The following is a 15249-nucleotide window of genomic DNA, read 5'->3' on the forward strand; positions in this document are numbered from 1 at the left end:
TTTCGTGACTGATCAACACCCTGTATTAGAAATGTGAAGGGAATTTTTTGGTGATGACATCATCTCCGAAAATTTGTGGCCCTCCCGTTCTCTGTTTTAACATCACCTGACTTTTTCTTATGGGGTTACCTAAAAAATATGGTGTACAAGAATAACACCAGGACCATTGAGGAACTGAAGACCAACATTGAAACAGAAATTCAATCACCAGGAACACTCTTATATTGCTGTAAAGAAACTTGAAAAACATGTAAATTTGTGTTTACAAGATCGCGACAACTACTTCGAGCTCTTGCTGTAAAGCGCCCTTCTCTTTCTACGACGATTCCAGGGTTACCAGCTGTAAGTAATTTATCGCAAATTTTTGCATAAAAACTCAAGTTATTAATTATGTGCAAATTCTCATCACTTATCATTAATTAACCTAAAACACACCTGCTGCCGTAATTTTACAACAGTGTCGGCAGGAGCCGCGTTTCTGTCAAACAAAAAAAGACATCCATTTTACGAACTTGCATGAATTATTTTTACATGGCAACACTGCATCAACTTTATCATATTTTCGCACCAATGGCGAAATGTTGATGCGTCTGCATATATACACAGGGATTAACCCACAGGGGGTCAGTTTTCTGCAACTGAATTGATCATTTTTTACTTTTTATTATTTTACACTTTCGGTAATTTCGTTGCTACACAAAAATGTTATAAATTCCAACATTGGTCATGATCTCGAAAATATCTACAGGCTTACATTTGTTTCAAGTCTCTGGTCTTTATCGTTCTTGGTTCAGAAGATATACGCAATTAAACTTTGGGTTGCGCAACTTTACGGACACACTGTATACGAGAGGGGGTAAAAATTCGCCGCTCAATATTGACTAATTTTAATCGCAAGCACTAGGAGAAGAATCGCAAGCACTAGAAGAAGAATCAAAGAAAATGTAAGATATAAAAGCCAAATGAATTTTAGAAAAATTATCGCTGGAAACGGACGTCCAACTTTGGAACAACCCAAAGAACGCAATTTCTCGGAAAATGTGACAATGGATGAATCATATAACCCATTATTTAGTCCACAAACACATAGGCAGTCGATGCATGGAAACACAGACTCCCCTCCTTAATTCTGTCAGGTGGCATCCAATGAGAAGGTGCTGTATGCTATCTTCTGGGATTCCTAGGGAGTGATTGTTTCAACCTGGTCATATCACTACGGGCAAGTAGGGGAGAGAGGGATAGCCCCGGTCAGTTCGATATAGCGTGAAACGCTTGTCGTAAATAGAAGCAGAGGATGGCGCCTTATTGTCAGCTGTCAGATAAAGTAATTTTGAGAGCGACGCCATTGTAGGAGTGATAGGTATTAAATGAAGGTGTGCTGTATTTTTCGCTGCATTTGATGTAATATTAGGCAAAATATTCGACACTGTAAGTACTATTCCATTTGATATTTTTATTAAGTGACTTTTTAGATAAATACTATACTTATATAGTTCTAAAGTATGTTGGTGTTGACCGTGTTTTACTCAAAACATGAGTTTTGGGTAGCCCTGGTCAAACGGATGGGGTAATGGCAGTCAGTGACCGGGGCTTCCCGACATTAAAATAAACGATAATAAATAAGTTTTGACAGTCAACCCCCAAACAAAGCTCTTCAAATGTAGTCTAACTCAGAGGCCAGAGATGATGAAGTTGAACAAGGAACTTTCACTGGATCCAGGCGTATATATTCGTTTGATGATTTTTCGACGATACCAATAGATCTATATTTCAAATATATTAAGATAACTTCAATGAATAAGTAGTTTTTTTACATCTTCTTTACACGAAACTGCGGTTTATTATGTCCCTGTAGATACCCAGCTCTTCTAAAGTTAATGAATAAATTTGAAATGTTAATGGAGTTTTTTTTTTTTTTCGTATGTAAAGCATGGGGAAATCCCTGACTGGCATTACCTGACCGCAGGGGCGGATCCAGGACGGAATTCTGAGGGAGGCGGAGGGTTGTAATACTGCTACTTAGAGCTACTTTTAAGAGCTCCAAACTCTGTTTTATTTATATATAAAATAAGAAAGTTTCGTCTTCTGGGGGGGCGATGCCCCCTGGATCCGCCACTGCCCGACCGTGTGGGAAATATGGCCAATTGAGTATGCTCATATTTTCGTTTTTAGCTTGGCAATGAAATATGTACTTTGAAATTGGCCAAAATAATCTAGACAGAATTACCTATATGATCAACTTATCGCGGAACTTTTCGTACTTTAGGAGCTAGATATTGACGATTTTTGCTTAGGAGACCGCCATTCCCCCATTCTCCCCCTATCTTCGTCCACTTTTAGATACAGTATTTTTGCTAACTTGACTGAGAAACGACCACAAGTGGCAAATGGCAATTTCATCATCCACATGAACAACAGACTGCCACACCGTGCTAATGTTGCGACATCATTCTTGGCTGACCACGTTATTGAACTTTCTGCCACACCGACCCTACTCACCTAAATTAACCCAAAGTGATTTCTCGTTCCCAAATCTGAGGAATTCACTTCGTGGATGCCATTTTGCCCGTAGATCAACCTTGGGAAGTGCTATTTTCCAATATCTGAAACATGCCTGACTATGTCATATGCTAGAAAAAGTGGACAGAGGGATAGCATCTGTATATCAACGAAGAGGAACAGTTTGCTGAGAAACAGACACAGATTAGTTCCCTGTACTTCTTTGTTCTTGGAAATTAGAATGAAACGCCGCGTACTTTTGATGTGCACCTTGTATTTCAATTTTGATAAATATCACAATAGGGTGAATGTGCCTAAGAAAACGTTACGTTTTGACCCTTATCAATATGAAGCTTAGCTTTCAGACATTCATCCTCTACACAGCCGATCACATGTCACACCGAAATGTCACCTAATGTCGCAGCAATAGGTGGACAAAGATGCTATGTTGTAATGCGTGAATCTGCTACGTAAAAATAACAGATGGGATTTTTTGTTACATATGTATATTTGTTATCTAATGTAAAAATAATAAATATTCTTTTTATTTTTTAATTTGTATATATTAAGGAAATGAAAACAGAAAAAATATTTTTATAGATTTTGAGCATTTCGTTTGTATAGGGGGGGGCAGTACTGGATTTGAAAAATGAGGGATTTTCTCATAGTCAGCCCCCGGGGCTGAGTACTAGAATTATCGCATGTGTGTGCAATTTCGTCCATCACATGCCCAGACCAAGTATTCACTTCTCTTCTGTTAATAATATACAGCATGACTCACAAATCTTTGTTCTTCCAATAGTCAGCCCCGGTAGAAATGCAAAGGCCGAGTACTGGTGCCTCGAAAGCCTAAAGTCAACCCTGTTGGTAATTTTACTGCAATTTTAAATATCAACATCCAAATTTGCTAAAACCAGGTTCCCACTTACTCATTTCATGTAAGTAAATATAAATGAATGAAAAAGGAAGAAAAATGGAAGTTCAGAAATGAAAACGGTGGTCAATTCACCAGTACTTAGAAGAGTCTCTCTATAATGCACTGAGGGCTGTAGAAAATGGAATGACTATACGTGAAACGAGCAGAACATTCAATGTTTCTCGCAACACACTGCAAGATAGAATTCATGATCGAGTACATGAAAAGAAAAGGAAAATGGGACCAGATCCAGTGTTAACACTACCAGAAGAAAATAAGCTAGTTCAGTGAATTACTGAAATAGCCAAAGTTGGATTTGGACAAAAAAAATGGATATATTGAATACAGTATACAATATTGTAAAAAGTGACAATAGAAAGAAATCTTTCAAAGAGAGCTATCTAGGAGAGAAATGGTGTAAAGTGTTCTTACGAGGAAACCCAGAATTAGTTTGCAGAGTTCCCGAAAGCAAGAGCAACATTCACCGAAGAATTTGTTCGAAAGTGGTTGAAAGAAATCGAGGAGTATCTCCAAAGCATTAACGCATCCGATATTCTTCAAGATCCCACCCGAATCTTTAATCGTGATGAAGCTAGTTTTAGCCTTTGCCTGGAAACTGGTAAACTTATCGCATCGAAAGGTTTGAAAAATGTTTATGAAGTCCGACGTGCAATTGACAAAGAAACAATCACTGTTCTTCAAGTTTTCTCTGCAAACGGCGAAACTGTATTTCCAATGGTTATTTTCCCGTATGTTAGACCACCGCGTGACATCATAGAAAGTATGCCGAAGTTCTGGTTTTGGGGAAGATCAGAAACAGGCCTGGATGAGGATTGAAATGGTATAAACAAATAGCTGGAAGAAATAACGTTAAAAGACCAATACATTGATTTGTTGAAGGGCATCGCACACATCCAACTATGGAACTTAATGTGTTTTGCATCGAAAACTGAATAATTCCATATGCCTTACCACCTAATACAATACACATTCTTGAGCCAGCAGATGTTAGTGTCTTCAAATCCCTCAAGATAGAATGGAAGAATATAGTTAATGACTGGCAAAGCCAATCCAAACACATAAATAAGTGTGTAACAAAATCTCACTTCTCTTCACTCTTGTCAACGGTAGTAAACCGTTCTTTTCTCTCTGATTCAATTAGAAATGGTTTCAGGAAATGTGGCTTGTGCCCGTTCAATGCAAATGCTGTAGACTACTCTAAATGCTCTAAAAATAGCTTAGTGAAAAGATGTTTGGGAAAACATGAATGGAGAAATATAATGATAGCCAAGATCTTAGAACGAAAGATAGCAATTGAAGGTAAACAAAAAAGAAAAGAAAGAAAAAGAAAGAAAGAGAGCAAAGAAGAAAATTCCAACTTCGTGGAATTTTTGTGAAAAGACAGCAACTACAATTTTATTATTATTATTATTATTATTATTATTAATAATTATTATTATTATTATTATTATTATTTGTGCGAAGTAAATGTTTTATTTGCATTTTCTAACTTAATAAGAGTGTTCAAACAATAATGGTGATAAACTGATGGTTGTGACATATTTCTACTCTAGTTCTATGTGAAATATTCCTGACTTCGTAGAATTTTTATGAAGACATAATTCAATTTTATTTTTTATTATTATTATTATTATTATTATTATTATATTATTATTATTATTATTATTATTATTATTTTGCGTTTTCTAACTTTTAACTGGAGTGATCAAATGATATTGTGATATACTGGTCATGAAATTTGGCTATGATCTAACAACTTTAGTTCTATTTGAAATGTTTTAGCTTCAGGGTTGCTTATATTTTTACGAAGGGTCCGCTAAATACAATTTTATTCCTGTTTTTCCGAGAAATAAATGTGTTTTTTTGTTAAACAATTATAACGTAATGTTATATTTGTAGTGTCATGTAGCAAAATAAAAAACGCTCCACAATATTACATCCGTTTTTATCATTAGTTTCGAATTTTCTTGGCTGACTTTAGGTTCGTTAATGGCTGAGTTATAGAATGTAGTGGCTGAGTACTGGTATTTTTCGGCATTTTTAGGAAATTTATAAATATTGTTAAAATCCTAAAAATGACACTAAAAACATTCCTTTCATTGTAAACTAGACTAAATAATGAATACATATATCATGAAGAAGTCTCATTCTGTTCAAAATTAAAATCAAAAATGACATTCAAACTTAAAATTTGAGTTTGGAGGTTGAGTACTGGCACATTCACCCTAATTCTGTCGCTTCTATATCATTAGCATGAATGAAGAAAAATGTCGATATCCTGTAAAACAAAATGAGATTTGTGTCTTGAACTCACAACTACAAGAACTGTTCCAACCCTCAGAGAATTAGGGTCAAGTCTCCTAACTTTGTTGTATTTACATTACACTAGCTTTTGGACGATTATGTTATATGCCTATTTCAGCCATTTAAATGGTCTGTTTAAATGCTTTCCATCTCTATTTATAAGGAAGATATGAATAAAAACAACTGATATATATATAATTTTACAGAAACAAATAATAATCTAAGCAAGAAAACTCACACGTAGACCTTAACTGTTTTATGCAGAGTCGTTTCGAAGTGTGATTAACGTAATACTAAAGGCCTGACTACTGCAGGAAACGTATGTTAGCCGAACTCTTTAATATGACAATAATCACGAGTCAGAATGTATCTGCATAAGGCCCTAAAAGACTCTTAGGCCTCAATTTTGAAACATATACAGTACCTGTATACTTTGGAAAATGTAAATAACCTACATTGTCAACTTCATTACGAGACTTGCTAAAAGCACAATGTAACTAGTGCCTTCTGAGTCAAAATCTGAGCCCGGATCCATTAGAAAGGCTCATTTTTATATCTAGAAACCAGAGCCGTAACTTAGATTTTTTCTGGGGTGGCAAGTATTAATATCCGTATTTGGGCCCCCTAGAAAAGTTTTTCTAATTCTTGGGGCCCCTCTTTAAATCTTTCTCTTATTCTTTATGAGTCCCCCGGAGAATGTGAGTCCTCTTGCGCGGTAGGGTCTGCAGGGCCATTAGTTACGCCTCTGGACCTATTCCATACAAGAGAAATTAATTAAGGGGGCAATATTGACAAATCTCAACGAATAAGTATTACTTCTAGGGCCCCTAATAGTATACCTTTTTTAATGAAATGGACTCACGACTCATTTTTGTTTTGTTTACCTTTTGTGAGCTGTTTTGTTTAATGTAATGCAGTGAACCTGTTTGATGCTTCATTTATAATTTCATGTTCGTATCGTATATGGAATAAGAAAATTTTATCTTAAAATTCCCCCCCCCCCTCGAATGGCGGAGAGCTTCCCTGGGGGGAAGGGACAGTTGTTCACTGACACCCACAAGTTACGGCTCTGCTAGAAACCCATTTGTGCACTTTCCTTGTCATTTCACTGTCTTCTACTATAAATGGTTCATGTTCATTTAGGGCAAAAGGTCGAAAAAAATCCACTTTATTATATCACCATACAAAAAGTTAAGCTGTAATTTACAGATGTTTACAAAGACATACACATTCAGTAGCTCTTTGACAAAATTCCAGTAAGTATTTTTTAATTCATTTTCTTCTTTAAATTTTGTATTCCAGCTGAAAGCAAGGCTGCCATAACTGCACCATAGCATAACAAAATTGAGTACCCTAGTAAATCATCATTTATTGTTTAATGTAATTATTTATATTACGTAGGAACATGGCAAAATCACCCACATTACTTAAAAAAAAAAAAAAAAAAAACTTTTAAAGAAATGGGTAGTTTAAAAATTATCGTCAGGCATTATTAAAATGTTGACATCACCGTGCAGCGGAAAAGACTAGGTTTATTATTATTATTATTATTATTATTATTATTATTATTATTATTATTGCTTATAACTACTAAAACCAGCTTTTCTTTTTTTTTAAAAAAACTATGCTTGCCTTGTATAGATAGATGTTATGCTAAATAACGCATAGGGGAAAGTAGCCATAGTCGCACCACTTTTTAAATAAATGGTTTTAATTCGAAACTTTTGAAGAAATTTAAAATTATTTTTTGATCGTATTGAACTTTACAGTTTTCCAATTCCTTTACAGTGATTTCATAACGATATCTTATCATTGCCGTGATAAAAATATTTTAGAAGCCTGGGATTGGTGCGATTTACACAACGGGTTTCCCAAATCACACTATGTGAAGTCAAAATCGCACTACCATTTGAATATATGCAAATTTTACAGTAATGCATATTGGTAAAACAAATTATCATTTCCATGGAATATCGCATTGTTTTATTTATGTTATAGACACGATTTTGTGGTAAATAAAAATTCGCAATTTCGTTATAAAAAAATACACATAAAGCGGGATAAAATCGTAAATAAAAATTCAATGTAAGAACACTATTTTCCTTGGCAATTACAATTAGTTACATTTTACTTCACCTTAATTTCCACTCATCAATCACCATGATATGAGCTTATGCATGACTATATCAAACAATATTTCAGCTTTTAAAAAGTAACACTAAGCATCCTCACTGAATAAAAGTATCATGTAAAGAAAAAAACACAGAGAGAGAGAGAACATTAATAGAAAAAAAAACTAGTGTTCACAGTTTACTTATGCAAATAACACTTACGCATTGTTTCAGTGTTTTCTGGTGTTAAATTTCTTCTTTTGTCGGTATGTCATTGTAAGAAGAGAGAGCCCTCTCCACATCAACATTCGAAACTGATATGTACACTCATGTCCAAAATGATTGTCGCATATCTGACTTGTATAACTGTCTTCTTGTAAGACATAATTTGATAAAGCTTTTGTAGGATACTTTCAATACTGATACTATGTGTATAATCGAGAAATAAATACTTGTGGTAAATTTCATAGGGAAAGAATTATAAAGACGAAAATTAGTATGAGTGAAACAAAATGTTGCTAAATGTACAAGAAAGTTTTATTTTCGTTTTATTGTTCTTATTTACTGATTTTTTGACATAAAATGCGTCACATACGTGTCTTTGCCGATTATACACATACTAAAAATGTAAGGAATACGGGGCAAATTCGTTATCAAATTATATTCCTACAACATATTTATAGACATGCGACAATAATTTTGAACAGGAATGTACATTAGTTGGAGACACTTTCCAGCGATTTCTGAATGCTCATTTAACATACCGCGCAACACTCCTTCCACACTATCCACTTCACCCGTAGATACCGTTTGAAGCTCGCATGTAAAATTTTAAAAATTCATGCTGGTCTGTTTTCTCAAAAATGAGAATTTTCATCACATTGCGTTGAAAAATTGTCACTTTTGAGTAAATTTCATGGAATATCGGGACTTGTTGCAAATTTCGTTAATTCGACAGAATTTCGCGATTAATCGCGAGCGTTATATGGACTAACAAATGGTGAAAAAGTATATACTTTAGGTACACAACGTTTTCGCACGAAACTAATACATTTCGCGTTTTCGCGTGTCGCCAAAATTCGTGTCTCTAGGTATAATACATCTTTAAAGAGAAAAAAAAATACTGCAATGTAAATAACCGAGTACAGAAATAACACCTTACAAATAAGCTAAGTAGAAATGCAACCTACAAGAAAAAGAAATTTATATTTTTATGATATATCACATTCTTTTATCTGACCAGGGAAGGGTCCAAATGGGGCACTCGAGTTGTCTAACGAACGACATGTATCAGATATGAAAGAGGGTGTAAAACTATGTTAATATGCAAATTTATTGCGGCTGAGGGCAACATGGAAAAGCCGAGCCGAAAGAAATATGGCCGACCGTAAGGTCCAACAACAAAGAAAGCTAAGGAATAACTTGATCCGCGCGTGAATGGATACAGATATGAAGCTAAATGCTTAGTAGTAGATGCATAGAATCTGCTATATGTAATTAACATCATGGCCGTCATATTGAAAGTGGCCAAAATAGCACCTGAAATTTTACCAGGAATACATTGGTGTTAACTATTCTGTAGTAACTGTTGTGAGCGCAGAAGTAATATCCAAGGACGCATATAAACTGTATGATATAGATTCACTAGTATGACGCTAAAGCTAGAGCCTGGAGAACTCTGGTTTGTATACAGACCAAAGGAAAAGTGTTTTTATGCATAACAGTTGCGAGTAAGGGAAAAATAGTCATTGACGACAAAGAAAGAAGAGACTAAAGGTGAGTCCATGTTACCTACTGTGTGGCCGGTAGGGATGCGCACGAGACGAGTCGAGAAAGGATTTTCCTGACAAAATTCGAGTCGAGACACGGCTCTTCTAATAGAAAAATATACATTTTTCGAATCGCGACATATCTTTTACAGCACATTTTCGAGACGAGACAGCCACAAATTTTGTCTCGTGCGCATCCCTAGTGTCCGGTTTGCAGACAGAAAGTATGCGAGAAAGCTCATTAGCTAGTATCGGCTTTATAAGTGAAGTAGTCAAGTAAGATAAAGTGGTTGGTAGGAAGATAAATGTGCTCTTGGTCGGTGAGCCACTGTTGAGAAGTGCTAGAAAATGACAACGTATATCCTAATTCATCATATGGAAAAGTTATTTCTTCTTGTGGGCATGAATATGAATCTCCAGGTAGTTGTATCATTATTAGTGCGTGAGTTTGGGACGTACAACAATAATTCCTGTGAAGATCAGAAATGTAGTTAGTAGTGAATATTGATAGTGGCCGAAGAATATTCAACGTTATAGATAGATGATAACGTGTCAGACAGGGGCGGATCCAAGACCGACTTCTGGGGGGACGGTGGGTTGTCATACTGCTACTTAGAGCTACTTTTTTGAGAGCTTCAAACTCTGGGATGGGTTTTATTTATACAGGGTGGTAGGTAACTCCACCAACAAACTTTTGTAGGTGATTCCTTATATGAAATTAAAGAAAAAAAATCTTATAAACATAGGTCGAAAAACGTCTCATTTCAGAGTTCTGAACCGCCGAAAATTCGAAAAATCATGTTACGAAACGCCCTGCCTTAGAAACTATAGGATTTATAACAAACGGTTTAAGGAATTACACAGGAACTAGTATGTGAACTATCTAAATATCCATGTTTTACCATTCTCCGTTATCGGAGAAACGAACGCGTTATTAGTACTTAAAGGAGTATCCATATACCTCAATTTCCTTTTTACAGTTCGTTTCACCGATAACGGAGGATGGTAAACATGGATATTTAGATAGTTCGCATACTAGTTCCTTTGTAATTCCTTAAACCGCTTGGGATCGGTCGTGTAGTTTCTAAGGCAGAGCGCTTCGAAAAGTGAATTTTCGAATTTTCGGTGGTTCATAACTCTGAAATGAGACGTTTTTCGTCCCATGTTTATTAGAACTTTTTTCATCCATTTCATACAAGGAATCACCTTCCAAAGTTTGTCGGTGGAGTTACCTACCACTCTGTATATATAAAATAAGTTCCCTCTTCTGGGGGGCGATTACCCGATCGCCCCCTGGATCCGCCACTGGTGTCAGGTGAGAATAGCTCATGTGTTTTCATCACACTTATATTTATGTGTGTGTGCTGCCTCTCGCCAACACTATTTAATGTCTATCTAGAAGAGATAGTGAAGAGAAAAGAACACTTTTAGATAGTATTAGGAAGAGGAAGAGAAACTGGTTGGGGCATTGCCTAAGAGATTGTATCATGAGGAACGTACTAGAGGGTATGGTGGCGGGAAAGAGAGGGAGAGGGCGAAGGAGACTACAATTAATGGATGATATTAAAACAGAAAGATCATACGCGAAGACGAAGCTTCTCAGCTGCGGCAAGTGACCTGCCAATAAAGTCAGAATACCTATAATGATGATGACATATTTATGTGAACAGAATAGATACTGTTCACATAAACTGTTCTTCATAGATTGGTATGTACCTTTATCAGTATACTTGCTTATGTGATGATATTTATTTTCTTTGAGAAGAACCATGTCGTAATTGTACTGTAATCCCCAACCCTCCTTTGTGTCGCGTGTTTTAGTGTGACAACAACTATCCATCTTTTACACTGCAATATTATCAGCTCTTTGCACGTGCAAATGCACTTTGTAATCTTTTCCTAGATGTGCATCCTATGCCAACATTATTCCGACGGATTATTCCGCAGTTTGTTCAAATATCCCCTCACGACTTTCTTGCATTTTACTTCTCAACTCACAATAAAGTTGCTACAAATAAAATTTCAGTGCTATTTCATATGCCACATGATCCACTTTCTCTTTTACATTGTGAATCCGAATTCAAAATGGCCACTCAATATGGTGGCCATAATGTTAATTACAGATATAGCAGATCTTATCATGCATCTACTACTAAACACTTGACCTTAATTTCTGTAACCATTTACGCGTAAAACGAGTGATTCCTTAGCTTTCTGTGTTCCTGGGCCCTACAGTCGGCCATATTTCTTCCGCCTCTCCTGCTTTTCCATGTTGCCCTCAGCCGCTATAAATTTGCATATATATAGCTCCTACATAGTTTCACACCCTCTTTCATATCTGATACATGACGTTCGGCAACTCGAGTGCCCCATTCGGACCCTTCCCTGGTGAGTGTTATTAATACGAAAAAGAACATATCATTAAAGAAAAGAATATCCTTATTGTTAATCAAATGAGCAATATTGTTCATAATCCTATGAAACATAAAGTATCTATATGGAAAACAGACAGCTACACCTTATGTGCACAAAAGTTACATTGGAATTGCAAGTTCATCTTAAACACCCGCACGAGACTCGTGTATTCAGATTTTACACAAAACACTCTGTACCATATCTTCGACTAAATTTTGTTGACAAAGGACGCAAAATCAATCTTGTTCATTGATTTCAAAAGCCACATTTGAAACACTGCGAATATGTATTTTCTAACTCGGAGCATCGTGATTTGGATGTATCTACTTTTCGAGCACACTTTTTGGTGTTAAGGTTTTCTGAAGCACATGCAAACCTAGCTGACGGTTCAGAATGTCTGCGATATTTTGATTTCAGAACCGCAATTTATCAAATTACCTTTTATTTGTTTTCTGAATACAACACCAAAATTTGTTTCCATGATAATTATTTTATTTATTTTTAAATACCAGTCCTACAAGTAGTCCAACCTTTAACTACGACACTTTCTCACAAGTTAACTGAGAAGCATTTAAACAATACACGTTAAAAATAGGGGGGGTAGAGAAAATAAATTGTAGATCACCACATTGACCTGCTGTAGCCACGGAAATCAAAACATTCACATGGGAAGAAAATAGTTTTCTGAATGGGGAGCACTTTTTGATCATTTTCTTTCTCTGGCATTTTTTTTTTTTTTTTTACAAAAAATAAAAAATGAGCATATGTTTAAAACAAGTCTTAAAACATACACGTGTTTAAAACAAGTTTTAATCATTTGTTTTAAACAAAACAACCCTGATTTGAAAGATGTAGAAGCGTACGATTTGAAAGTGAAAATGACTGATATGGATGGATGAAATGTTATGGATGTACACTCAACATCATCCATCAACTTTATATCCAACAACACTTTGGAGTCACTTTACATTCCATTGGGAATGGATCATAATATACTAGTTTGGAGGATAGCATATACAAAGAAAACCATTAATGAAAACAGTTTTGTGACGCCTGCTACCGAACCTATACAGACGATAATTTGTTACATGTAGAAGACTTTGTACAATTAATTTCACCAACAGTTTTCCCTACAAATTGTAGATGTAAAATATGCAGTACATGATACTATTCTCATCTGAAATTCTGAAGTTATCCAAAAAATGAAAAACAGCATGATGTCAGACGGTGGACATTGTGTAACATTTTTTTTCCTCTTATCAAGGATGTCTACCCTAGATCGATCCCTAGTTCTTACGTTTTTCAACTAAAATGCCCGACCAACTTTTGGTACACTCTGTATACCTTATTTTCATTTCATTGTCCCTATTTAAGATGTGGCTTAATCATAGATCGATCATCTCTGGTGCGAGAGGACGTGGTTCGATCCCAGGAAATGTGAGTTTGCGGTGGACAACATTGTATACATGGGTTCTTCGTTTCCTTGAACACTCTTACTCGACCAATTCTTTCATAATGATTTATTTTCATTAATCAGCCGTCTCCTTTAGCGTTAGCCTATGGGAAATAACTGTAGGATATAAAACTGAAAATTTCATTTTTTGCCCCACTGCACCTACATCAAAATTCTCAATGTAACACTTGCCAAAAAAAAAAAAAAATCTTAAGAGCAGTCCGTCTTTAATCAAAAACCCAAGTAAAGTCCTTCGCACCTTGGAAGAAATCATTATGGACCCAAAATTTAAGGAAATATACATAACTACCAACCACTTAACTATAAAATGTTGCCACATATATGATGAGCTGGAACGCGTAAATTTTAGTTAGTTCTCCTTTAAACTCGATTTTTAAAAAATGAACTTGCTGCAGAGTGGAGCTAGACTATCAATGGATAACGTAAATTTGTGGCTCCGTTGTATATTTCTTTAAATTTTGTGTCTGTTTTTAGTTTTGTTGGTTAGTACCTCTAATTTGTAAATCAGCAAGTGCTCTTGTGGAGAAGGTCAGTTCTTGTGGTTGCCTATGTACACATCCTCTAAGCATTGCTCTTTCGAGTTGGAAGTGTCTTTTGCTACCCAGGTGCTCTTTTATCCTATCCGCTCTTGTATCAACTTCAATATAACAGAAGCGGCAGCGCATGACATAGACGATACGACCTTCCTTCACTTTTTCAACAGCTTCAAATACATCACTCCGTTCAGCGACATAGTCATGGACATTTTTACGTTTACGACCCATGGCTACGAAGAAACAAAAATGCACAGCACAGGATTCCTCGCACAGCACAATATTCAATTTAAAATTACTACGTCCTTTTTTCTCACTAATAAATAGAGTTTAATAAACTCCGAAAAATACTGGTTATACTCAAGACGAAGTGGAAGCTAACTGGTCAAAAATACAAAATCGGTAACAGCTGTTCTCCGTCTTAGATTTAGATAGATATATCGCAAGTGCACTGACTACAGCACAAATGTTCTGTCCTCTACCGCTCCACTCTGCATGTAGCTCGTTCGTAATCCAGTGAGAAACCGGGAGAAAATCAGTTTTTTCCTCTTTCTGCGAAACGACCGTTGCCATAGCAACACCAGTTCACTACCCCAATAAGGTTAGAACGCTATTAAAAACCCTGACATCCGGAATGTTCACAAGCACTGTTGCCACGTTGAACATTCTATTCTTTCATAGTAATTAATGAATCACTCTTTTAAAAAAAAGGAATGTGCTTACTTTTGTTATACTCACTTTGTAATCAATCCAGTTCACTTCTTTGTTGCACATAAAACAAAGATGTTACCAGAAGTCTGTTTTACCAGGACACGTACACTCTTTCCAACCCTAAAAATTAAAAAACTGACCTGTTTTGGAAGGGGGCAGTAAGAACAACAGAATCAACTTAAGGACTTATTGCAAGCATGGTGGCTCAGTAGTAGAGCGCTCGTCTTTGGTGCGAAGAGTGGTTTGATCCCAGATCATGCAAGTGTGGTAAACAGCATCGTGTCTACATTCTCCTGTTTTCTCCCACATTATTATTTCAACATTTTTTTCTTAATCATTCATTTCCGTTAATCATCCGTCTCTTTTACCTTAAAAGGCTATCATGGGGACGGGTTCTACTCCATTGAAGAGTCGTAAAATGGAAAGAAAAAATATAGTTTAAATATCAGTCTAAGAATCAAAATCTAAAAATAAATAGCATAAACATAAAAATTTA

At 35.8% G+C, this 15249-nt stretch overlaps 1 protein-coding gene across 5 annotated transcripts in view; it reads right to left on the reverse strand.

The window, feature by feature from the left end:
* LOC145662650 (uncharacterized) overlaps window positions 1-15249 on the reverse strand; it is a 293979-nt gene that overhangs the window by 172964 nt on the left and 105766 nt on the right. Inside the window, exon 1 of one of the 5 annotated variants that reach the window (XM_081728440.1) lies at window positions 14000-14288. The exons of the other annotated variants lie outside the window; for them this stretch is intronic. Coding sequence (XP_081584566.1) covers window positions 14000-14273 — 274 coding nt within the window. The 5' untranslated portion in view covers window positions 14274-14288. Of the gene's footprint in view, window positions 1-13999; window positions 14289-15249 lie in introns of those variants that run through there. 5 annotated transcript variants of the gene reach the window in all.

Source organism: Thermobia domestica, chromosome 10 (genome assembly GCF_964235325.1).
Source record: "Thermobia domestica chromosome 10, izTheDome1.hap1.1, whole genome shotgun sequence".
Lineage (NCBI taxonomy): Eukaryota > Metazoa > Arthropoda > Insecta > Zygentoma > Lepismatidae > Thermobia > Thermobia domestica.